The following is a 24,130-nucleotide window of genomic DNA, read 5'->3' as shown; positions in this document are numbered from 1 at the left end:
TCCGGGTGCATGACAGTGGTGGCACAGTGGGTGGAGAGTCGGACTGGGACACGGAGGACCCAGATTCAAAACCCTAAGGTCACCAACTTGAGTGCAGGGTTGCTGGCTTGAGCATGGAATCGTAGACATGACCCCATGGTTGCTGGCTTGAGCAAGGGGTCACTCCCTCTGCTGTTACCCCCTCCCACCTATCAAGGCATATATGAGAAAGCAATCAGTGAACAACTAAGGTGCTACAATGAATTGATGCTTCTCTCTCCCTTCTTGTCTGTCCCTCTGTCACACACAAAAAGCAATGAATGCAGAAAGAAGTGAAAAGTTAATATTCTCTTCCTTGCTCTTTCAAATAGATTTTTTAAAAATGCTACCACTTTAACTGCCCTACTCATCCCATTATCATCTCAGTGACACCAACAGCCATCATTCAAGCTAAGAAATGAAGTCAGCCTCATCTCCCTCATCCCCAGAATTTTAGCTCGTATGTCCACTCCATCCCTCCCTGTTGTCCCTTAAGGCTTCTTTGCTGCCTTGGATCCTTTCACCTGCCTTCTACAACCCCTAGTGGTCTATCTCCTGTCAACCTTGATGTGTCCTTACCTTCCACCCCAGGGAATGTCTGCAAGCTCCAAGTCTGGCATGCAGTTTCAGGGGCTTTCTCCGTAACTCCTCAAACCCATCTCTTTTAGCCTTCAGGTCCAGCCTAAACTTACCACCTCCAAGTACTTCTCTACATCCCAAGACTGAGTTAACCAACAACTTGCCCCAAGACAGCTCCAGTGACAGTGGACTGCACATGCCTGTTTGCTTGCCCCTGCTCTACCATTCACTGGCCGTCGGTACCGATTTACTCATCTGCAGAAATAGATAAGATTTATCTAACTCTGGGATGTTGAGGATGAAATTAGCCAATAAGAATATGGAGAAAAACCTTTTAACACAGTTAAAAGTTTTGTTTTTTTAATTTTTTTTTTTACAGAGGCAGAGAGTGAGTCAGAGAGGATAGACAGAGACAGAGATGAGAAGCATCAATCATTAGTTTTTCATTGCACGTTGCGACACCTTAGTTGTTCATTGATTGCTTTCTCATATGTGCCTTGACCGTGGGCCTTCAGCAGACCGAGTAACCCCTTGCTGGAGCCAGCGACCATGGGTCTAAGCTGGTGAGCTTTTGCTCAAACCAGATGAGCCCGCGCTCAAGCTGGTGAGCTCGGGGTCTCGAACCTGGGTCCTCTGCATCCCAGTCTGATGCTCTATCCACTGCGCCACCGCCTGGTTAGGCCAGAGTGAAAAGTTTTTTAAGCGTAGTGTTTATCTCTTCACTGAGCTCCATGATGTTCATGGCTGCTCACAAAAGCTCTGAGGAGTGCAATGCTTGTTTGATCACAAATGTGCTGTATTTATGGACCCTTCCAGATCTGAGGTGAGGACTTAACCGAGTCAAATGTGGGATGACCGACCACACACACACACACAAACCCAGTTCCAGGAACCCATTTAGGCTTTTTTCTTTTAAGATTTTATTGATTGATTTTTCAGAGGTGGAGGGAGGGGCTGGGGGAAGCGAGGGAGTGAGAAGCATTTGTAGATGCCTTGACCTAGGAAGCCTGGAGTTTCCAACCATATCGACCCCCTGTGTGTCAGCACAGGTCAGACCCTTTTGGACTTATATCCTTACTTGATTACGTGACAGTTAAGTCACCTAAGCCGGGAGAAAACCCAATTTGCTTTTCTTCTCACCTCATTCACAGGCACGGGTGGAGCGAGCATATAATACTTTATTCACTAACATGGGCAGAGGATTTGTAATGACAGGCAGGTGACCAGTTTCCCAGGACGCTGGTAGGGGATTCGCACGTCCCGCAGGTCCAGAACTGCCACACTTGTTATCCCCCCCATTTCCTACCAGGGTAACGGGAGGGGGGGGTCATTGTCCAAGTTAATTCAGTCCCTCGGGGTCAGGACCCTGGTGTGTCTCTCCCCAGCCAGACACCAGCATCCCGCTCACATTCCAGGCAGCGCTCAGGGGCAGTGATGGCTGAAGCGCCAGGGAGCAGCTTGAAGTTTCGGCCACAGGAAACGCAGATGTAGAGACCTCGCCGGACATGCGAGCGACGGTGGCGGATGAAGTGAGAGCTGAGGCGGAAGCGCTGGCCGCACTCGCTGCACGGGTAGGGCCGCTCACCAGTGTGCGTGCGCACGTGCTCAGCCAGGTTGGAGCGATGGCCAAAGCGTCGGCCGCACACCGCACAGCGGTGCGGCTTCTCGCCTGTGTGCACCCGCCGGTGCTTGGCCAACGCCGAGCTCTGCGCGAAGCGCGTGCCGCAGTCAGCGCATGCGTACGGCCGCTCACCCGTGTGCGTGCGTCGGTGGCGCGCCAGGCACGAACTGCCGCCGAAGGCGCGTCCGCAGTCAGGGCAGGCGTATGGCTTCTCGCCAGTGTGCACGCGCAGGTGCTGCGCGTAGTTGGAGCTCTGCGCAAAGCGGCGGCCGCACTGCGCGCATGCGTACGGCTTCTCGCCAGTGTGGCGCCGCTGGTGCTGGCGTAGGTTGGAGGCGGCCGAAAAGCGCTTGTCGCACTCCGGGCACTCGTAGGGCCGCTCTCCGGTGTGCGTGCGGCTGTGTTTTGTCAGCGCAGACTTCTGTGTGAAGCCCCGGCCACACTCGGTGCATGTGAAGGGCCGCTCGCCCGTGTGCGTGCGCGAATGCTTGGCTAGTGTGGAGCGGCGCGCAAAAGCACGGCCACAGTCCGGGCATGCGTGTGGGCGTGCTGGGTCGGCAGGTGGCGCTGGCGCCTCACTTGGGACCTGCGGGGAGAAGAGGACAGACAGGTCAATAGTGATGTATAGGCCCAGGAGCCACATGCCTGGTTCTCCACAAGCTGCATTCTGTTTCTGTGTGTAAAACAGGAAAGCAAGGGTCCCTGCCTGCCTTAAGGACAGCTGTGTGCATTAAATTAGATAATGCATTAATGCCCATATCACAATGCCCAGTGTCATTCCAGCTATTTATCAAGTCAACAGATATTTATTAATGGCACGCAATGTGCCAGCCTCTGTTCTAGCCACTAGGAATTCAGTATTAAATTTTTAAAATTCCAGTTTTCAGGAAGAATGAATAAGGAGTGTGCATATTGGGGAGATGCTGGACATTTAAGATTAAGAAAATACGGATGTTACATGAGCCAGAACCTAAGGGAGGTAAGAAAGCAGGCTACAGAGGAACAGCAGAACCCAGAAGCAGGTTTTTTTTACCAGTTAAGTTTCAGGAATGGCAAAAGTACCTAGGGCAGAATTTATGAGAGGGAGTGGAATCGATGGGATGGTCCTGGAGGGGACAAGCCTTGTAATATGAAAGAGATGGTGCACCACTAAAGGAAACGTTAGACAGTTCTGAGCGAAAACATGACCAGATCCGGCTCATTTTAAAAGCCTCCATCTGGGTTTGAAGGAGAGAGGGCTGAAGCAGGAGCCCAGGGAGGAGGTTACTTACTGCAGCCATCTGGCAAGAAAATACAGTGGCTCAGATCCAGGTGACGGGTGAAAAGTGAAGGGGGGGGAGAAGTGTTCTGCTTCTGAATATGTTTTTGCTATTTGAGACAACAGGTTTGATAAATAGATTAGATATGGGATGTAAAGAAAAGAGTCAGAATTACTCCAAGGCTTGTGGAGCTGCCCTGTGCAAACAGGATGGTGGGAGGAGCAAGCTGAAAGGTAAGATCTCTTTCCGATCATATCTACAATTCTCCATACATCTGTAGCTCAGGAGATAGGCTTAGACTAAAGATGTTCTCATTGGGAGGCCACCGGCCTATAGATGACTTTTAAAGCTTTGAGACTGAAGGAGGATCCCCAGGTAATGGGCAGAGAGAACTGCTGCCCTACGATGAGAGGCCGCCAGTGAGACAGGAGAGGATGGTGTTTTAGAAGCTCTGGCAGGACCACCCCCAAACATTTTAATAAATTTTTAATATCCAGCACCATTTTTTTTTAGCTTTTATTTATTTATTTTAGAGAGAGGGGAGAGAGAAATGGGGGAGAACAGGAAGCATCAACTCCCGTACGTTCCTTGACCAGGCAAGCCCAGGGTTTTGAACCAGCGACCTCAGCGTTCCAGGTTAACGCTTTTATCTACTGCGCCACCACAGGTCAGGCCAGGCCAGGCCAGCACCCACCATTTTTAAAGCTGTGATGAAGGCAAAAGTAAAACCCAAATACAGTTCTGAAACCTGAACTAAAAATGAGCCAATTTCATAAAGTTTGGGCTTCTAAAGTTAAAATGAGAAAAGGAAGAGGAATGCTTTGTAAAAGGCAGGTAAAGGGAAAATGTATTGACAGCATTAACATTGTACTGTGTTAACATTTTGTATTAACAGTAGTAGATGGAAGAGAAATAGTGAGGACATATTGTTCCCTTCTTAGAAAAGGATCATCCCAGCAAAAGCGATGGTGAATATCTACTGTGGGCCAAGCAATTCATGACCAAATGGTTTATACCTGGTACATGTTAAGGACAAAACAAGTTAGCTTCTCCCCATATTCAATCTCCACAAAGTTATCATATTCTTTTTTTTTTTTTTTAAAGAAAGGAATACTTTTATTTATTCATTTTTAAAGAGGAGAGAGAGACAGAGAGAGGAGAGAGAGACAGAGAGAGAGAAGGGGGGAGGAGCTGGAAGCATCAACTCCCATATGTGCCTTGACCAGGCAAGCCCAGGGTTTCGAACCAGCGACCTCAGCATTTCCAGGTCGACACTTTATCCACTGCGCCACCACAGGTCAGGCAAAGTTATCATATTCTTGTTTTATAGATAAAGAAACAGGTCCAGAGAGGGAGAATGACAGCGAGAAGGTAAGGCCTTACTTTCTTAAGTTGCAAGAAAGACAACATCGAGGCCTTGAAGATTCTTTGTAAAAAGGCAGTAAATTCAGAAATTGGCCAGAAGGCTGTGTGGGAAATTAGTGACTAGGTAAGGGAACTCTGGTTTCAACAGTATATATAATGATAACAGCGATACCGACAATACATGTAAAGCATCAACAGTGCTATTTTATGTTCATTATTGTATTAAATCTTCCTGTCACCCCCTTGAGTCAGGTGTTATCCTTTGATAATTGACAAAACTAAACTTGATCGGGAGGTGGCACAGTGGATAGAGCATCAACCTGGGACACTGAGATTCCAGGTTTGAAACCCTGAGGTTGCTGGCTTGAGCGCAGGGCCACTGGCTTGAGTGTGGGGTCATACACATGACCTCATGGTCACTGGCGTAAGCCCAAATGTCACTGGCTTAGCTGGAGAGCCCCAGTCAAGGCACATGTGAGAAAGCAATCAATGAACAACCAAGATGCTGCAACTATGAGCTTATGCTTCACATCTCTCTCCCTTCCTGTCTCTCCCTCACTCCCTAAAAAAAACCCTAAGCCTGACCAGTGGTGGTGCAGTGGATAAAGTGTCAACCTGGGATGCTGAGGTCCCAGGCTCAAGCCCCAAGGTCGCCAATGAATCTTCTAAGTTCTCAGCATCCAAGGCCAACATTCTATCTACTGTGCCACTACCTGGTCAGGCTAGAGATTTTTCAACTCATTTTTATCAGAGGTCTTTTTGGACATGAATTCTGGGGCTAGGGGTGAAAGGGGAAACCAGCCCTGGCCGGTTGGCTCAGTGGTAGAGCGTCGGCCTGGCGTGCGTAAGTCCCGAGTTCGATTCCCGGCCAGGGCACACAGGAGAAGTGCCCATCTGCTTCTCCACCCCTCCCCCTCTCCTTCCTCTCTGTCTCTCTCTTCCCCTCCCACAGCCAAGGCTCCATTGGAGCAGAGATGGCCCGGGTGCTGGGGATGGCTCCATAGCCTCTGCCTCAAGGCGCTAGACTGGCTCTGGTGGCAACAGAGCGACGCCCCGGATGGGCAGAGCATCGCCCCCTGGTGGGCGTGGGTCGGGCGCATGTGGGAGTCTGTCTGACTGCCTCCCCATTTCCAGCTTCAGAAAAATACCAAAAAAAGAAAAAAGAAAAAAAAAGGAGGAAACCAACATGGAGGCCTAGCCAGCAGACTGAGGGCAAACAACTCCAAGTAGTGGGAAGGCATCACCAAGAAAGCTTAGGGCCCTGGCCAGTTGGCTCAGCTATACAGCGTCAACCCAGTGTGTGAAAGTCCAGATTCAATTCCCAGTCAGGGCAACAGGAGAAGTGACCATCTGCTTCTCCACCCCTCCCCTTCCCCTTTCTCTGTCTTTCTCTTCTCCTCCCACAGCCTCGGCTTGATTGGTTCTAGCACATAGACTCCGCCTCAGGTGCTAAAAAAATAGCTTGGTTGCTAGCTAGCATCAGCCCCAGATGGGGTTGCCAGGTGGATCCCAGTCAGGGTGCATATGGTAGCCTGTCTTTGTATCTCTCCTATTATCACTTTTAAAAAAATGTACATAGTGTTTATTATGTGCCATACACTGTTCTAACTCTTTACACGTATTAACTCGTTTCATCCTCAAAACCCCAAGAAGTAGATGCTGTTATGTTTTTCCTTTCACAAATGAGGAAAGTAAGGCATAGGAGGTTAAGAACCTTGCCTAAGGTCAAACAGCCGGTAAATGATGGAGGTGGAAATCCACCCGAGGCTCTGCAGATCAGGAGATCCCCAGGACCAGAAGAGGCCCACTAAGCTAGGATGCTGGGCCAAGGAGGCCTGAGAACAACAAACTAGTTATTCTGACTGGAAGGAGAGGCTAAAGCAGCCAGCCCCCTCCCCCAGGGCCGACCGCATACACCAGGGGGCGGCAGAACTTTCTTCCTGGGAACTGGCTCCTCTGCAGGAAGAAATCAGAATCTGGGCCCAGAAAACGGACCCAGCCAGAGTTCTCCAGCTATAAGCAGTGTTGCACTGGCTGAGGGTGGAGTTCTGCAGGGTTCTGGGACGTGATGGCAGTTCGGGTCTTGAACAGGGAAATTAACTCCTATTCTGATATGAAAACTCCTCTCTTTAAACCTTCATCACCCTCAGGTGGTGGCCTGCCAAACACCCTCATCTCATTCATGATGCAGCATGGCTGACCCTGCCCTCACTCCCTTTGAGCCACTGAAAGGCCCATTTCTTCTGCCTGGAGTAGTCACCCACTTCAGCCTTCTCTTCACTTTGAGACCTTAGGCCAGTCACCAAACGGTCCAGTTCCCTGCGCCTCAGCTACCTCACCTGTAAAACGGAACAAATACTACCTAGGTACAGAACTGAGGTGCAGAAAACACTGTCTGGGGAACAGTAAATGCTACCAAGAGCCAGGAGTTCCTGTTGCCTAACCTGGCCCCTCCCCCACCCCAAGTCTGTATTAAGTTCCCAGCTCAGGCCTTCCACGCAGGTGCCTGCACTCATCACGCAGGATTGTAGCTGCGTGGTTACTCAGCAGTCTCACAATGCTACACCTCACGTTCCACGGGGACCCAACCATAGCGTTTACTCTCCAGCACGCAGCACAGAGCAGAGCATGGCCCGGTAGGTGTGACATCTGTTTGATGGCAGCACGGGCAGTGGGACAGAAGGAGGGGTTGCCAACCCTCAGATTACAGATCTGAGATTCCGGGGAAATAGGAGCCGGATCCCTGGCTTCTGTCTGGTGGAGGCGGAACCCGGACCAGGTTAGGGGAAACGGGGCCGCTGGGTGTGGGGCACGCACCTCCTTGTTGTCCACGGGGATCTTGAGTTTCACCACCTCGTACTTCTCCTCGCCCTCCTCCTCCTCACTCTTCACCAGCAGCACCATCTCCTCGTGCATCTCCTCCTCCTCCTCTCTCTGCTGTTCGCCGGGCATCTTGGTGTCCTGGAGCAAGCGGCTGGGTCAGAAGCACACCATGGCCTTGGCCCAGGCAAGGCGGCGCAGCCGTGGCTTGTCTAGTTCGACCTTGGTCTCTGGGTCTGGCCTCTCCTCTCCCACCCCAGTTCGGCCCTAGGCATCAGCACTTCCCCGGCACCAGGTCTGAAGACACTCGTTCACCCCACTCATCCGGCATTCAAGGCCCAGAACAGGTCGAGTCTCCAGTCCCAACGAGTCGCCACCCTCCACGCGCTGAGTCACTCCTCGGCGCCTGGCTTGGCGGCCCGGAGCTCTAGGGCACCCGCGGGAGGCGGGATCGGGGCGGAGACCTTGAGGGACGCGCACTCACCGGCCTCAGGTTCCGAGCTCGAGAAGCCCCCGACCAGGGCTCCCGGCGGTTGGACACTCAGCGAGGCCGAGTCCCTGGGGACAGGGCGGGGCTTCGGGGGCGGCCAGTCATTGGTCAGGACATCTAACCCCGCCCCCTAAGGGAGGAAACCCAGAGGACCCAGGCGGCGGAATCGCACAGCTTCTGGGAGGTGGAGAGCCCGGTACCAGCGCCCTCTGCTGTCCTGTAATCCCAGGACCCCAGGCTGCGCCACCTTGTCACTCAAGGTCCTCGCAGTCCAGTTGTAACGTACCTACCATCAAGGCTCGCCTCTATGGCCCACTGGGAGGTCTCCGCGTTGGCCAAACACATCCGCCCCGCCCAAAATAGGCCACGTGCGCTCCAGCCCTGTGGTGGGCCTCTCGCTGGCGCCCCGCCTGGAGGGCGGACCCTGTTGCGTTCTCACCCCTTTTCTTTTCTTTTCCCCCCTCCTTTTCCGCTTTTTTCCTTCTTTGCCGGTGTCGTTTTTCCGGTCTCTTGGTCTCTGGGATATCTTGCTCCTTGAATAAATACCTTCCAAATCAACAGCCACAAAAAGCTATTAGCTGCCCTGTCGTGTAGCGTTATGCTAAGCGTTTCATGAACTTGATCTTTTAAAATTAAATGTATTGGGGTAAAATATCACCACCCAAAGTCTAGTCTCCTTCGGACACCATATATATCACTCTCTTTACCTTCTTCCTCTTTACCCCTACCCCTTTCTCCGTTTTCTGTATCTATGAGTTTTTATCTCTTTTGATCTGCATAATGATGGGTCCATTTTACAGATGGGCTAATTAAGTTCTGGGAAATAAACTAACTTACCTAAATGATACAATAAGGGTCTCATAGCATCCCTGACAACCCAGTAGCCTAAGTGGGAAATAGTTGCTCACAGGACAAATCCAGTCCACAGAAGTATCTTGTTTGACCCTAAAGGTGTTTTTACATTTAAAAATTCACTTCAAGTAATAAAGAGATCTTTTACAAATTTTTATACCTAACATTTAAAAATTGGACTATATTTCCCATTTCTCTTGAAAAGGATACCTATTTTCCCATTTATGAATGGAGCAACTAAGAAATGAAAGAAAAGAGAAATACTGTTTAGTAAAGGCTTAAAATTCCTACCTTGCCTCTGTACAAACAGCTCTATGGGGATCAATAAGATAGCTCTTTGACAAATGAGGGAACTAAAGCTTAGAGAGCTTAAATAATTTACCTAAGTCACATAGCTGGTAAGAGTCGACAGCTCATATTCTTTCTATTGCACCAAACTACCTCTCAGAAATGAGGTTACACTAGCCTGACCAGGCAGTAGCGCTGTGGATAGAGCGTGGACCTGGAATGCTGAGGACCCAGGCTTGAAACCTGAGGTCACCACTTGAATGGGGGGTTTGCTGGCTTGAGTCCAAAAGTCGCTGGGTTGAAGCCCAAGGTCGCTGGCTTGAAGCCCAAGGTCACTGGCTCAGCTGGAGCCTCCTAGTCAAGGCACATATGAGAAGGCAATCAACGAACAATTTAAGGTACTGCAACTATGAGTTGATGCATCTCATCTGTCTCCATCTCTCTTTCCGTCTTTCTTCTCTCTCTCCCTCTCTCTCTCTCTCTCTCTCTCTCTCTCTCTCTGTCTCTCTCTCTCTCGGTAGGGAGGGAGGAAGGGAGAAAGGGAGGAGGGAGGGAGGGAAGGAGGGAGGGAGGGAGGGAGGAAGGAAGGAAGGAGAGATTATACCAGGAAATTGGTAGCAGAGCCAGGACTCGAAGTTGAGCCTCAGTCCACAGAGGCCACAACATAATTTGAAAGTTGGGATATTTCTGGTCAAACTTTTGTTCTTCCCCAGATCTGGAAAAAGGTGATAAATATCTGGATACTCACACTCAAGATCCCCAAAGCCACTTGGATTGTGTTCATTCTCTCATCAAGTATTTATTGAGCCCTACTATGTGCCTGGCGTGATTCTAGGTTATTGGAGATTCAGTAGTGAACAAAACAGACAAAAAATTTGACTACTGTGGTCCTTCTAAGGGTGTAAAAATATAAACAATAAACAAGATAATTTCAGATTCTGACAGGTGCAAGAAGGAAATAGAGCAAGATGATGCAATGCGGAGTGGTGTTGGGGGGCTTCTTTTTTATTTTAGAGATGGAGGGGGATAGACAGGAAGGGGGGTGAATGAGAAGCATCAACTTGTAGTTGTGCCACTTAGTTGTTCATTGATTGTTTTCATATGTGCCTTGACTTGGGGGAGAGGGGACTACAGCTCAGCCAGTGACCCCTTGCTCAAGCCAGTGACCTTGGGCTCAAGCCAGCGACCTTGGGCTTCAAGTCAGTGACTTTTGGACTCAAGCCAGCGACCTTGGGCTTCAAGTCAGTGACCTTTGGACTCAAGCCAGCGACCTCCGGACTTTAAATATGGGTCTTCAGCATCCCAGGCCAACACTGTATTCACTGAGCCACCATGTGGTTAGGCTGGGGGCTTCTTTAATGTGGTTAGGGAAGGCATCTCTGAAAAAATAATATTTGAGATGCCTTGAATGATGAGAAAGTGTTAACCATTTGAATCTCTGGAGGAAGAGTGTTCTAAACAGAACTACAGCAAAGCCCTGGCCGGATAGCTCGGTTGGTTAGAACATCATCCTGAAACACAGAGGTTGCCAGTTCGATCCCTGGTCAGGGAACATACAAGAAAAGATGGGGCCGCCTGACCAGGCGGTGGCGCAGTGGATGGAGCGTCGGACTGGGATGCAGAGGACCCAGGTTCGAGACCTCAAGGTCACCAGTTTGAGCGCAGGCTCATCTGGTTTGAGCAAAAGACCACCAGCTTGAACCCAAGGTCGCTGGCTCCAGCAGGGGGTTGCTTGGTCTGCTGAAGGCCCACGGTCAAGGCACATGTGAGAAAGCAATCAATGAACAACTAGGGTGTTGCAAGGTGCAATGGAAAACTAATGATTGATGCTTCTCATCTCTCTCTGTTCCTGTCTGTCTGTCCCTGTCTATCCCTCTCTCTAACTCACTCCCTGTCTCTGTAAAAAATAAATAAATAAAATTTAAAGAAAAGATGGGGCCCTGGCCAGTTGGCTCATGGTAGAGCGTCGGCCTGGAGTGCAGGAGTCCCAGGTTCGATTCCCAACCAGGGCACACAGGAGAAGTGCCCATCTGCTTCTCCATCCCTCTCCCTCTCCTTCCTCTCTGTCTCTCTCTTCCCCTCCCACAGCCAAGGCTCCATTGGAGCAAAGTTGGCCCGGGCGCTGAGGATGGCTCTGTGGCCTCTTCCTCAGGCGCTAGAATGGCTCTGGTTGCAACAGAGCGACGCCCCGGATGGGCAGAGCATCGCCCCCCGGTGGGCGTGCCGGGTGGATCCCAGTCGGGCGCATGCGGGAGTCTGTCTGACTGCCTCCCTGTTTCCAACTTCGGAAAAATACAAAAAAAAAAAAAAAAAAGGATGGATGTTTCCGTCTCTCATTCTCTCCCTTCCTCTCTAAAGTCAATAAAATAAACATTTTTTAAACAGAACCACAGAGGACTTAAGGTAAGAATAAGTTTGTCATGTTTGAGAAACAGGAGCCTAGTGTGGCTGGAGCCAATTAAACAAGGGAAAATGTAGTGTGAGGGGTGGAAGAGAAGTAGGCAGGTACCAGATTATGGCTGGAACCCCACCTCTAACAAAAGAAAGGCCTGCTTGCCCTGATTCAGAGAATCAGTGAGAAGACTTGACTGGAAGCAGAGAAAGTTCCTACTGGACGGGCCTTCCGCCATGGAAGGACTTTAGAACAGATGCTTTGAAAAGGTGGACAAGGACTCCATCCATTTCCTCAGCAAACATGTACAAGTAATTCTTTTTAAAGTGAGAAGTGGAAAGATAGACTTACATGAGTGCTCTGACTGGGATCTACCTGGCAACCCCATCTTGGGCCGATACCAGAATCAATGGAGCTATTTTCAGCACCTGAGGCTGATGCACTTGGACCAACTGAGCTATCGTCAGTGCCCGGGACCCATGTTCAAACTAGTCAAGCAACTGGCTGTGGGAGCAGAAGAGGGGGTGGAGAGAGAGAATGGGGAGGTAAGAAGGGGGAGAAGAAAAAAAAAGGTGAAAAAGGAGGGGTAGAGAAGCATACGGTTACTTCTCATGTATGACTTGACAGGGGATCAAACCCAGGATGTCTGCACACCAGGCTGACACTCTAACCACTGAGCAAACTGTCCAGGGCCATTTACAAGTATTTACCTAGATTGGAGTCAGTTCCAGTTCTTGAGAATCTCATGGTCTAGTAGAGAAGATTATTTTAAAAAAATACATATGAATAGCCTGACCAGGCGGTTGCGCAGTGGATAGAGCGTCAGACTGGGATGTGGAAGACCCAGGTCCTCGACCCCAAGGTTGAGACCCCAGCTTGAGCACGGGCTCATCTGGTTTGAGCAAAAGCTCACCAGCTTGGACCCAAGGTCGCTGGCTTGAGCAAGGGGTTACTCGGTCTGCTGAAGGCCTGTGGTCATGGCACATATGAGAAAGCAATCAATGAACAACTAAGGTGTCGCAATGCGCAACGAAAAACTAATGATTGATGCTTCTCATCTCTCCATTCCTGTCTGTCCCTGTCTATCCCTCTCTCTGACTTTCTCTCTGTCTCTGTAAAAAACAAACAAACAAAAAACAACAACAACAGCCTGACCCTGTGGTGGCGCAGTGGGTGAAGCGTCGACCTGGAACCCTGAGGTCGCCGGTTCGAAACCCCGGGCTTACCTGGTCAAGGCACATATGGGAGTTGATGCTTCCTGCTCCTCCTCTGTTCTATCTCTTTCCTCTCTCTCTCTCTCTCTCTCTCTCTCTCTCTCTCTCCTCTCTCTCTAATAATAAAAATGAATAAATAAAATTAAGAAAAGCTCTAAAAAAAACAAACAAAAAAACCCATATGAATATACATAAGTACATTTTATATATACACAGAAAGGAAACAATAGGTGTTCAGGCAGAATGGTGAGTAAGTGAATAACTCCCTTGAAGGCAGTGGATCTTGGGTACAGGCCTCATTGAGGAGATAAATGTGAAGGACCTTCAAGGATGAGTGGGTGGTTGCCAGGTTGACAAAGAGGTAGCAGTTTGTGAGACTGAAAACTTGTGAGAAGCAGCACATCACAGTACAAAGACACTTCACCAAAGTCCTTAATGAGGCCAATTTGTACCAGGCCTATTTTAGGACTCAGAGATAGCTGTATCTTACTCATTACTCTGCATTTCACTATCTGCCTTCGGCCTCACTAGGACTTCAGTTCTTGAATCTCCAAGGACTCGGTGCATACTCATCACTCTGCCTGAAACACTCCATCGCCCATCCTATCCCCCACTTCCTCCTTTCTCAGCTTACTCCAAGCCACTCTTTAGCGCTCTTCTGCAAAGGCCCTTGGATCACAGTAGGATTCTCTCCTGCGTGTATGCTTCCTGCGTAGTCCTTAGCACACTTGAAATGATTGGTTAAGTGTCAATCTTATACACAGAGGCCGAGGGTAGAAGCTTTGTCTGCCACTCTTGTCCCCAGTAACTAGCACACACTAGGTAATGCTGTTGAGTGAATATCCTCAAGAAGCTCTCAATGCCTGGCCTGTGGTTGCACAGTGGTTAGAGCGCTGACCTGGAACGCTGAGATCACGGGTTGGAAACCCTAGCTTGCCGGGTCAAGGCACTTAGGACAAGCAACCAGCAACTACTTCTTGTACCCTGCCCCCTTCTCTCCCTGTAAAATCAGTAAATGGAATCACTGAAGAAGAAAGGGAGGAGGAGGAAGAGGAGGGGGAGGAGGAGGGGGAGAAAGAAGCAGCTCTCAATGTGTTAAGTGTTCAGATGAAGATTTCTAACCCAGGATGGAGGTTTTCTAGGCAGGTTTCTGGGAGGACGTAGTGCCCCATGTGTTTTGACTGGAGATGTTAATCGGGTAGTGTGTGTGTGTGTGTGTGTGTGTGTGTGTGTGTGGGGCGGGAAGCACTCGACTAAAGGAAATATTTTAGAGGCACAGGGTTGGAACCACACAAATGGAAGTTTTGAATACTAACGAAGGACTTCTGTTTCACAGACAGGCGAAGATACGAAGATACGAAGATACGGCAGGGTTTTAATTGGGGAGAGACGTGGTCAGATGTAACTTTACAAAGTTCACGGTAGGTCGGCTTCAAGGCTTATCTGTTAAGAAAGGGAGACAGGGCCAGCCAGCTGGGAGGACCTTCCAAAAGCCCCACAAGGCCTCCATTTAGGCCTATGGATATTTGTGTCAATGCCTCCAAAATCCAGGTCTGAATGCAAAAGTCGAGGGTTTCAAGTGTGTATAACAACTTGGCAGCTTGGGGCGGGGGGGAGATCCAGGAGGAACTGTACCGCAACAAGTTTTTGTTTTTTTTTTAAACCTTTTTCTTTTTTTTATATATATTTTTTATTCATTTTAGAAAGAAGAGAGAGAGAGAAGGGGGGAGGAGCAGGAAGCATCAACTCTCATATGTGCCTTGACCAGGCAAGCCCAGGGTTTCGAACCAGCGACCTCAGCATTTCCAGGTCGACGCTTTATCCACTGCGCCACCACAGGTCAGGCCGCAACAAGTTTTATTGGTTTTTAGGTACACCAGTTCAGTGTTAAGATCTCCTGAGAGCTTTTATCTAGGTCCCATTACCACTGAGATGCCCAACCAGCAAAGTTGCAGTGCTATACTTTTTTTTTTTTCAAAATTAGAAGCAGGGAGGCGGTCAGACTCCCGCATGTGCCCTACAGGGATCCATCTGGCATGCTCACCAGGGGGCGATGCTCTGCCCATATGGGGCGTTGCTCCATTGCAACCAAAGCCATTCTAGCACCTGAGGTGGAGGCTGTGGAGCTGTCCTCAGTGCCCGGCCAACTTTGCTCCAGTGGAACCTTGGCTACAGGAGGGGAAGAGAGAGAGAGAAAGGAGAGGGGGGAGGAGGGGGAGAAGCAGATGGGCTCTTCTCCTGTGTGCCCTGGCTGGAAATCGAACCCAGGACTTCCACATGCCAGGCGGACACTCTACCACTGATCCAACCTGCCAGGGCCAGATCTATACTTCATTTCTAAGATGGGTGAACCGCCCTAGTCTTTCTTGTCTCTGGTCAGTTCCTCTGACGGCTTCTTCCCTATTGGCATCCTCCCTGGATAAAGCTAGGAACTGGAGTCCTGCTCCTAATGAAGCATGGTCGCTGGGAAATATGGATACCTTTTCCAGGAGTTAAAGGGATTCCCCTTGCGATGTGCGGCCAAATGGCGTTTCTTGACAAGAAAGGAAAGGATCTAAGGGAGGTGGCGTTTCCCAGTAGGCAGAGCAACAGTATCCCCACCTTCCCCTGCCTGTACCAGAGCTGCAGGTCACAACTCCTCCCCTACTTGTCGCCATAGCCACAGCACTCACTAATCACCCCTACCCCATGGCCTCTTGATTTGGTCACGCTGAATGGAGTGGAAGGGGTGATGCCTATAGGCTTCGAGAACTCAGGTCTGGCCCGGCCTGTGGTTGCATAGTGGACAGAACACCGACCTCAAACGCTGAGGTTGCTGATGGAAGCCCTGGGCTTGCCAGGTCAAGGCACATACCACAAGCCATCCATCAATGAACAGCTGAAGTGAAGCAACTATGAGTTGATACTTCTTGTTCCCCATGCCTTCTCTCTATAAAATCAATTAAAAAAAAAAAAACTTTTAAAATAAAATCTTTAAAAAAGAACTCGTATCTGGGACATGTTGACAGATATGGTCTGCTTAACCAGAAGTCAAAGCTAGATAAAGGGTGACTCAATTCTTCAGGAGGCACAGACATCAAGAGACCCATACAAGTTTACACAGGGCCTGGGGATTTTGCTTGTGGTTACCCTTCAAAACCCTTTTCACCCATCACACACACAAATCCAAGCCTCACACAAGTAGTTTATTGGCAAGAAGACACATGGAAATGCAGCTGACCTTGGAGGTTCCTGGCTTCTCCTCACCCGTCCTGCTCTCCCAGCCACTTTGTATCTGTTGATGTCCACCAGAACCTGGCCTTTGGCATGTAGTGCTCCTTCTGCTGTCTCTGGTCTAGTCTGCAGTGTCCGGGTGTCAGAGTGGCTTGGGGTCCTCCAGGGCTGGTAGCTCTGGGCTGTCCGAGTGCCCTTCCTGGCTACACTGTGTCCAGTGGCCTAAGGCTAGGCACTGCCTGACATACAGCAATTCATGATAATCAAGTTGCTCCAGCTTACTTCTGTCACTCTAAACTCCAAGTCTCTGTGTTACAGCTCCTATCAGTTAGACAAACCTTGATTCAGGGTGCTGGTCTTCCAGGCAAGGTTGAGAGGCAGGGGAAGTTTGGGTTTTTTAAGGGGCCTCAGGCCAAGACCAGTTTATTAATTCAACAAGTACTCGAGTGCCTGTCTACTAGGCTGTGTTCTAGAAGCTGGGGTACAGACCACACTGGCACAATCCTGACTAAGCCAAGCTGACACGGCTTCTTTAGCTTCAAGGTCATTGTCTCCACTCTCCACCCGCTCCTTTCTCCCGTTTCTTACCCTCCCCCTTTCTTTCCTTCTCCCTCCCACCACCTCCAGGCCCTTTCTTTTCTGCTTAGGCAAGGTATCATCCCTTCGGTCTTCTGGGCCTCCACCCTGCCTGTACCCAATCATTCCAGTCCTGCTGGTGGCTCCTCCTTGAGGGACCTTGCCAGACCGTCCCCCGTCCCCAAGGGCCTCAGGACCAGGTGCCCCCGCTGGTGCTTGATGCGAGCAGAGCTGTCACTGAAACCCTTGCCACACTCTGCACACTTGTACGGCTTCTCCCCAGTGTGCGTGCGCCTGTGTTTGACCAGATCTGAGCTCCGGGGGAACTCCTTCCCACAGAAGCCACACACATGGGGCTGGCTGAGTCCAGATGGCTGCGCCCGGACTCGGGGTCGAGGGGCCATGGGTACTGGGCCCGGGGGATTATGCGGCCTCAGGAGAGTGGATGGTGGAGGTGGCCGGGCTTGTTCACCTCGGTGGGTGCGGAGGTGTTTGACCCGCGCTGAGCTGTCAGCAAAACCCTTGCCACATTCAGGGCAGAGGTAGGGCTTTTCCCCTGTGTGCACACGATGGTGTTTAACCAGGTCCGAGCTACGGCGGAAGCCCTTGCCACACTCAGGGCACTTGTGGGGCTTGTCGCCCGCTAACGGTGGGGGTGGTTCCCCAGCCTGTGGGCCTCCCGGCTCCAGCTCCAAACCAGGCAGGCCAAAGGGCCCATCACCGGAGTGTGCGGGGCTTCGAGGTGTCAGCGGGGGGCTGGTGCCAAGAGGAGGTGGGGGTGGGCTGGGGGTCAGTGGAGCCAGGGGGTAGCCCGGGAGACCGAAGTCCTGGGGCTCCATGTGGGTCAGGCGGTGGCGCAGAAGGGTGGAGCCGAGGCTGAAGGTACAGTCACACTCCGGGCAGGCGTGAGGCCTCTCGCCGCTGTGTGTGCGCAGGTGTTTGACCCGGGCCGAGCTGTCGGCGAAGCCCTTGCCACACTCAGGGCAGAGGTAGGGCTTCTCTCCCGTGTGAACTCGAAGGTGCTTCACCAGATCTGAGCCCCTAGCGAATTCCTTTCCACACACATCGCAGCCAAAAGGTTTGGGCCCCAGGTGACTGCGCTGGTGGCTCAGAAGGCTGCAGCTGAGCACAAACCTTTTACCACAGTCGGTGCAGATGTACGGCTTGTCCTGGGCCTTGGGTCCCTGTGCAGCTGCCGGGGCAGCTCGAGAGGGCGGCTGCCGTGGCACCACGGGCCGGGGGGCCTGCTCCCCGCGGTGTGTCCGCTGGTGCTTTATGCGGGCAGAGCTGTCCCCAAAACCCTTGCCACAGATGCCACACTTGTAGGGCTTCTCACCTGTGTGTGTCCGCTGGTGTTTCACCAAGTCGGAACTTTGCCGGAAGCTCTTGCCACACTCACCGCAGATAGTGGGGCGCTCACCAGCAGGGATCCTGGACCGAGGAATCTTGGGGGGACCCTGGGCCGGAGGTCGGGCTCTGTAGGGTTTTTCGCCACTATGAGTTCTCTGGTGCTTGATCCGGGCAGAGCTGTCCCCAAAGCCCTTGCCGCAGACACCGCACTTGTAGGGCTTCTCCCCGGTGTGTGTCCGCTGGTGTTTCACCAGGTCTGACATCTGCCGAAAGCTCTTGCCACACTCACCACACACAGCCGCCCGATCGCTAGCCTGGCCCCAGCGCGGTTCTCCCAATAGCCGCGGCCCTCGATCTCGAGCCTGAGATTTTCCAGGTCCCTCTCTCTGGACCCACAAGTCATCCCAGGTCTGGATGCCTTCGGGTTTGAGAGAGGCATTTCCTACTTCATGACCTGAGGCCAAATCTTCCTCTTCCTTGAACCCCAAGTCATCCTCCTGTGGGGTATGTTCAAACTCATCCATCTGAGCCATCTCCACATCTTCACCCCCTAGACCTGGGGAAAGAAAAAGGAAATGCAGTCCTGCCCTTTGGCTCAGCTGGTCCTCCATTGCAACCTCCTCAGAAAGGCTTCCTTGACAATCTGTGGTCACAAGAACCTCTCTCTCCTCTGAACTTCTAAAGAACTTACTATTGTCTGTGCCTCTCATTAACAATAGTGATTTCCACCCTGGCCAGATAGCTCGGTTGGTTGGAGCATCACCCTGGTATGCAATGACTCCTGGATCAACCCCAGGTCAGGGCACATACAGAAACAGATCAATGTTTCTGTCTCTCTCCCCCTTCCTTTCTCTAAAAATCAATAAATAAAACTTCAAAATAGTAATAGTAATTTCCTGGCTCGGGCTGCATAGCTCAATTGGTTGGAGCATCAATCCCATACACCAAGGTTGTGGGCTCAATCCCCGCTGGGGTTATATACAAGAATCAACCAACGGCCTGACCAGCATCAACCTAGGATGCTGACATCCCGGGTTTGAAACCCTGAGGTCACCAGCTTGAGGATAGCATTATTGACATGATTCCATGGTCGCTGGCTTAAGCCAAAAGGTCACTGGTTTTGAGCAAAGGGTCACTGGCTCAGCTTGAGTCCCTCCACCTCCATCAAGGCATGTATGAGAGGCAATCAATGAACAACTAATGTGACGCAACTACAAATTGATGCGTCCCATCATCTCTCTCACTGTCTGTCTCTGTCCCTCCCTCACGTAAAATAAATAAATAAGTAAATAAATAAATAATCAGCCAATGAGTGCATAAATGGATGGAAGAGCAAACTGATGTTTCTCTCTCTTTCCCTAAAAATCAATAAATTAAAAAAATAGTAATTGCCTTTTACCATGCCCTTACATATGCCAATCACTCAACTAAGCATCAGTGAACACTTGCAAATAATCCTGTGAGGTAACACTATTACTATTCTCAGTTGGAAACTCAGAGAATTTAAGTCACTTGCTCAAGGTTATAAAGGTTAGAAAGTAGTAAAACCAAGTTTCTAACTCAGGTCTGTCTGATCCCTAAGCCTGTGTTAACTACTACACTATATTATCTCTATTGGAAAAACTTGGTATTTGCTATTTTAATTATAATTATATCTTTTTATAATAGTCCATTCTGTAATTTATTACTTTTCAGTCACTGTGTTTACCAGAGAGATCCCAGACACACACCTACCCCTCAAGGTTCTTAGGGTTGGTAGGATAAGGTAAAGCAAAATAATTATACTTGTGGGCTCAGAATAACTGTGCTGTCACCATAGAGAGAGAGAAGAAATAAGGAAATAGGAATTGCCTTTCACAGCAAGAAAAAAGTAAACCATGGAGAGGGCTCACGGTTAAAGCTGGAAAGGGATGCTGGGACTAGGGGGCTGTACTGAACACTCGGCTAAGGCTCTTAATTAGCAGGCAGAAGGGAGCCAGGAAGGTTTTAGAGAAGGGACACTGGATTAGATCTAGACTTAGGTCAGTGTGGCTGCATGGTGCACCAGTGGAGAGAAGAGGGCTGAGCCGACGCTCTTGCAACCGCCTAGTGAGGCAGAATGACACCCAAAGCCCGAAGTAGGGCAGAAGCAAAGCAGGGAGGACGGGGAGGGGCGAGTCCTTGAGACGATTCCCCTCCTGGCCTGGCGCACAGTAGGTGCAGGAAACACCGACTCACCCCTCGGTTTTTGCGCCCCTTCCTCTCACCCTGTAGGCACAGTTCAGTGCCGATTTCTATGGGTCGTGGCCAGGCGGAGCCGTGTGTCGCAGTTCTCACTAGGCTAATCACCTGCCCATGGCGGCGCGGCGCCGCGGCCCTCACCTGTTCGGGAGCCTCTCAGCGGCTCCCTCTCCTCCCGGCCGCGGAGATCCGGACCCCAGGGCTCCACCGCGCGCTCCATCGCCCGCACGCCGCCCTGAGCAAGGAGACAGACACACAACCCCACGGTCACGCAGCCCTGTGCGGCCCGCGCCCTGCCGCCGCTTCTGCGGGCCGGTGCGGGCACCGGGCAGCATCTGGGTCCGAGGCGGAGGGCGCGGCTCCCGGTGCCGCCGCTCCCCCCTCTGCCCCGCGCCCGCGCCGCCCCTGCACCTGCTGCTCCTTCCGGCACACAGCCGCCCGCACCTCCCGGCCGCCCCCGGCCCGGCCCCGCGATGCTCTCCGGGGCTCCTTGGCGGGGCTCGGTTGTCCGAGCCCCCGACGGCTCCGGGAGGGGGGCTCCGCGCCCAGAGAGGAGGGGGCTCTGGCCCAGGCGTCCCGGGGCGGCCGCCGTGGGCGGGGACGGGAAGCGGAAGAGCTGGGCCGCACCGAGCCGCTCTAGGACCTGGAGGAGCCGCGCGCCTGCGGGGCCGCCCCGTCCGCCCGAGCTCGGTGGCCGGCGGGCGGCCGCTGGCCGCGGAGGGGGCCGCTCTGAGACCAGGACGGTGGCCCCAACTCGGTGGTATTAACCGTGTGCCTCCTGGGCCGGAGCTGGGTGACGAGGGCCGAAGACTCTTCCTAATTGTCGCCGTGTCGGGCCACCCGCGCCGACCTGCGGGGTCGCCTGACAACGCCAGCCACCCGGTCCCGGAGAGACAAAGAGATCTGAAGACGGACCCAGGGAAAGGGGTGGGGGGAAGACCCAGGCAGACAAAGGGCGGCGGAGACCGCAGACGGGGCGGGGGCGGGGCTCCGAGACGCAGGAAACAAAGCCGGCCGGTCGGGGAAGCCGAGGTCCGGGGTGGGTGGGGGGTGGGGTGGGGTGGGGGCTGGGCTTGGTCCCGCAGAGGGCGGTGGGCGAGACCGCGGCCGGAGGCGGATACCTCTACGGACGTCTCCGGGAGAGGCGATCAGATGGAACCAGACCTGGGGCCGGCGACGGGGACCCTGAGCCAGAGGTTCACAAAGTCGTAACCTGACAGCACTGAGTCGGAGAAGAGGCAAGGCTGAGGGAACCTGAGCGACAGCGGCAGACAAGAAAAAAACAAAACAAAACCCGGAGCCGCCAGAGACAGAGATGTAGAAACAGATAAGAGATAGATTATTAAGTCGTTGAAGCAGAGTCAGAGGAGCTGTAAGAAAAGGCCAGGAGACTGGGCTAGAGACAGTAGGACAAAGACAAACAGGCAGAGACAGAAAGAGGCCACGAGGAGACTTAGGGACAGGTCCACAACCCTACAAAGGCCAAGCCGGGAGAGACGGAAACTTTAAACCCTGTTTGGTTGGGCTCTGGCTGGGGCTGTGTTCCAGAGGACCAGGGACATGATCCCCAACACCTGTACTTTGGGCCAGCTTGCCTTTGGGCAGGAGTGCCTTGATGTTTCTGCAGCCCATCTGGTGATGGGGAGGGATAACAGAATATTAATTCATATTTACTGGCAACTCAGTGCTAAGTCAAGATTTTGGGATAAAGAAATGGAACACGTAAAATTTGTCCTTGGGCTGTGTGGATGAAAAACGAGCCACATGCTGAATCTGACAAGCTTAGGGGAGGCCTGCATGGTGGCCTTGCAAACTCAGACCTAAAGTAACCACACAGGATGGTCTGGAATTAAAACTTTCTAACTAAAAGCAGTTCATGGTGGGCAGTTATGTTCTAGGGAGGTATTTGCCTCTTACAAACGTCACTGCTTACCTTAACCTAGCCTGTCGTCTTTTGCATCTATAATAATGTACCTGATAACATGCAGGTAATTTTTCCTGTGCCACCCCCACCCCCACTCAGGGCAGGCATCCCACCAGACCAAGAACCAACAAACCTCGTGATTGTTATTATCATGTTAATTAACCATTGACTATCTTATACCTGCTTATGTAAAAGAAGTTTCAGTATATACATTTTTACTTTGCCTGACCAGACCGTGGCGAAGTGGATAGAGTGTCAGACTGGGACACAGAGGAGCCAGGTTCGAAACCCCGAGGTCTCCAGCTTGAGCGCAAGCTCATCTGGCTTATGAAAGGGGTTACTCAGTCTGCTGTGGTCAACCTGGTCAAGGCACATATGAGAAAGCAATCAATGAACAGCTAAGGTGCCGCAACGAGGAATTGATGCTTCTCATCTCTCTCCCTTCCTGTCTGTCTGTCCCTATCTGTCCCTCTCTCTGTCTCTGTCACATGCAGAAAAATTAAAAAAAGTTAAAAAGGAGGTTTTTACTTTATATCCAATCCCAGAGATTTCCCTTCTTTGCTTCGTCTGTAATCTATCACCAATTTCCTGTAACTCCCTTAACTCTTTCCTTTTGAGTCTAATGTATAAAATAAGTGATGAAACCGCCATTTTCTGGAGCACTTTCTCAATTCATTGAGACTTTGCTTCCCAGCAATTGTTGACAGTTTGACTCAAATAAAGTAATAAAAAATTCTTACAGGCTTTGAAATTTCTTTTTTTTTTAATTAATTTATTTGTTTATTTTTTACAGAGACAGAGAGTAAGTCAGAGAGAGGGATAGACAGGGACAGACAGGAACGGAGAGAGATGAGAAGCATCAGTCATTAGTTTTTCATTGTGCATTGCAACACCTTAGTTGTTCATTGATTGCTCTCTCATACTTGCCTTGACCGCGGGCCTTCAGCAGACCGAGTAACCCCTTGCTGGAGCCAGAGACCTTGGGTTCAAGCTGGTGGGCTTTTCCTCAAACCAGATGAGCCCACACTCAAGCTGGTGACCTCAGGGTCTCGAACCCGGGTCCTCTGCATCCCAGTCCGATGTTCTATCCACTGCGCCACCGCCTAGTCAGGCTGAAATTTCTTATGTTGACATTATTTACTACTGTTTGACCTTGGGAAGTTACTTCTGTTTCCTGAATTGTAAAATGGAAACAGTAATACCTAATTTGAATGGTTGAGGATTAATACGTGTAAAATACTTTGCAAAAAATCAGCTATTGCTCATTTGGCTGGAGTAACCAAGGAAGATGTGGCACTTTTGAGCTGATAGTTCAAAGACAGCTAAGATTTCAAAGACCAGAGTCAGGATGAAGGGGCCTGAATGAAGAACTCCAGACAGAGCGGATGAAATGAACAGTGGTCCCCATACTAACTGAAAATCTATGTGCTAGACCTTTGAAATCCAAAGATGACTAAGACCTACCCTCAAAGAGAAAAATAGAGAATAGTCCTATATTATTGTGTTATGAGTTCACATAATAGGAAAATAGAAGCTAAAGATAGCATGGTAAGTTTATTCATTTGTGCCGCAAACATTTCCTGGGAGTCCGGCATGTGCCAGGCACCGGTGCTAGCAAACAGGTAACAGGGTACTAAATCACAGAGGCAGCCCCCTTGGAGAAGCCTTCCACCCAAAGTTGACCAGTCCACATGCCGTAGTCATTTGCAGAATTAGCTTTGACTTTGAGAAGATAAAATCTGGAGCTATTAAGTCTGAACCTGAACATAGGTTTAAAGATATTGAACGAAGCTCCTCCAGAAATGCCTGGTGGGGCTGTAGGTAGCTATGAAGACAGGGCAAGATAAAAAAAGAACTTATCTAGGCCTGACCTGTGGTGGCGCAGTGGATAAAGCGTCGACCTGGAACGCTGAGGTTGCCAGTTCGAAACCCTGGGCTTGCCCAGTCAA

At 51.0% G+C, this 24,130-nt stretch overlaps 2 protein-coding genes across 7 annotated transcripts; both read right to left on the bottom strand.

Moving 5' to 3' along the window:
• Positions 1-1,671: 1,671 nt before the first annotated feature.
• Positions 1,672-8,639, bottom strand: ZNF771 (zinc finger protein 771). 3 transcript variants are annotated; one of them, XM_066275675.1, is made up of 3 exons: positions 8,443-8,639; positions 7,660-7,803; positions 1,672-2,804 (listed from the first exon to the last, which is right to left on the bottom strand). In XM_066275675.1, the coding sequence occupies exons 1-3, from the start codon at positions 8,443-8,445 to the stop codon at positions 1,956-1,958; spliced, it is 996 nt and encodes a 331-aa protein (XP_066131772.1). In that variant the 5' UTR covers positions 8,446-8,639; the 3' UTR covers positions 1,672-1,955. The 3 variants fall into 3 exon arrangements, with proteins under 3 accessions (XP_066131772.1, XP_066131774.1, XP_066131773.1); XM_066275677.1 differs by having other exon boundaries at positions 8,439-8,638; XM_066275676.1 differs by lacking the exon at positions 8,443-8,639 and adding an exon at positions 8,147-8,396.
• Positions 8,640-16,062: 7,423 nt separating this feature from the next.
• Positions 16,063-21,397, bottom strand: ZNF48 (zinc finger protein 48). 4 transcript variants are annotated; one of them, XM_066275672.1, is made up of 3 exons: positions 21,379-21,397; positions 20,399-20,492; positions 16,063-18,593 (listed from the first exon to the last, which is right to left on the bottom strand). In XM_066275672.1, exons 2-3 carry the CDS (start codon positions 20,475-20,477, stop codon positions 16,810-16,812), a joined length of 1,863 nt encoding a protein of 620 aa, XP_066131769.1. In that variant the 5' UTR covers positions 20,478-20,492; positions 21,379-21,397; the 3' UTR covers positions 16,063-16,809. The 4 variants fall into 4 exon arrangements, with proteins under 4 accessions (XP_066131769.1, XP_066131768.1, XP_066131770.1 ...); XM_066275671.1 differs by lacking the exon at positions 21,379-21,397 and adding an exon at positions 21,026-21,191; XM_066275673.1 differs by lacking the exon at positions 21,379-21,397 and adding an exon at positions 20,901-20,919.
• Positions 21,398-24,130: the final 2,733 nt, after the last annotated feature.

Source organism: Saccopteryx bilineata, chromosome 4 (assembly GCF_036850765.1).
Source record: "Saccopteryx bilineata isolate mSacBil1 chromosome 4, mSacBil1_pri_phased_curated, whole genome shotgun sequence".
Classification (NCBI taxonomy): Eukaryota; Metazoa; Chordata; class Mammalia; order Chiroptera; family Emballonuridae; genus Saccopteryx; species Saccopteryx bilineata.
This window is presented reverse-complemented; position numbering and strand designations above follow the sequence as displayed.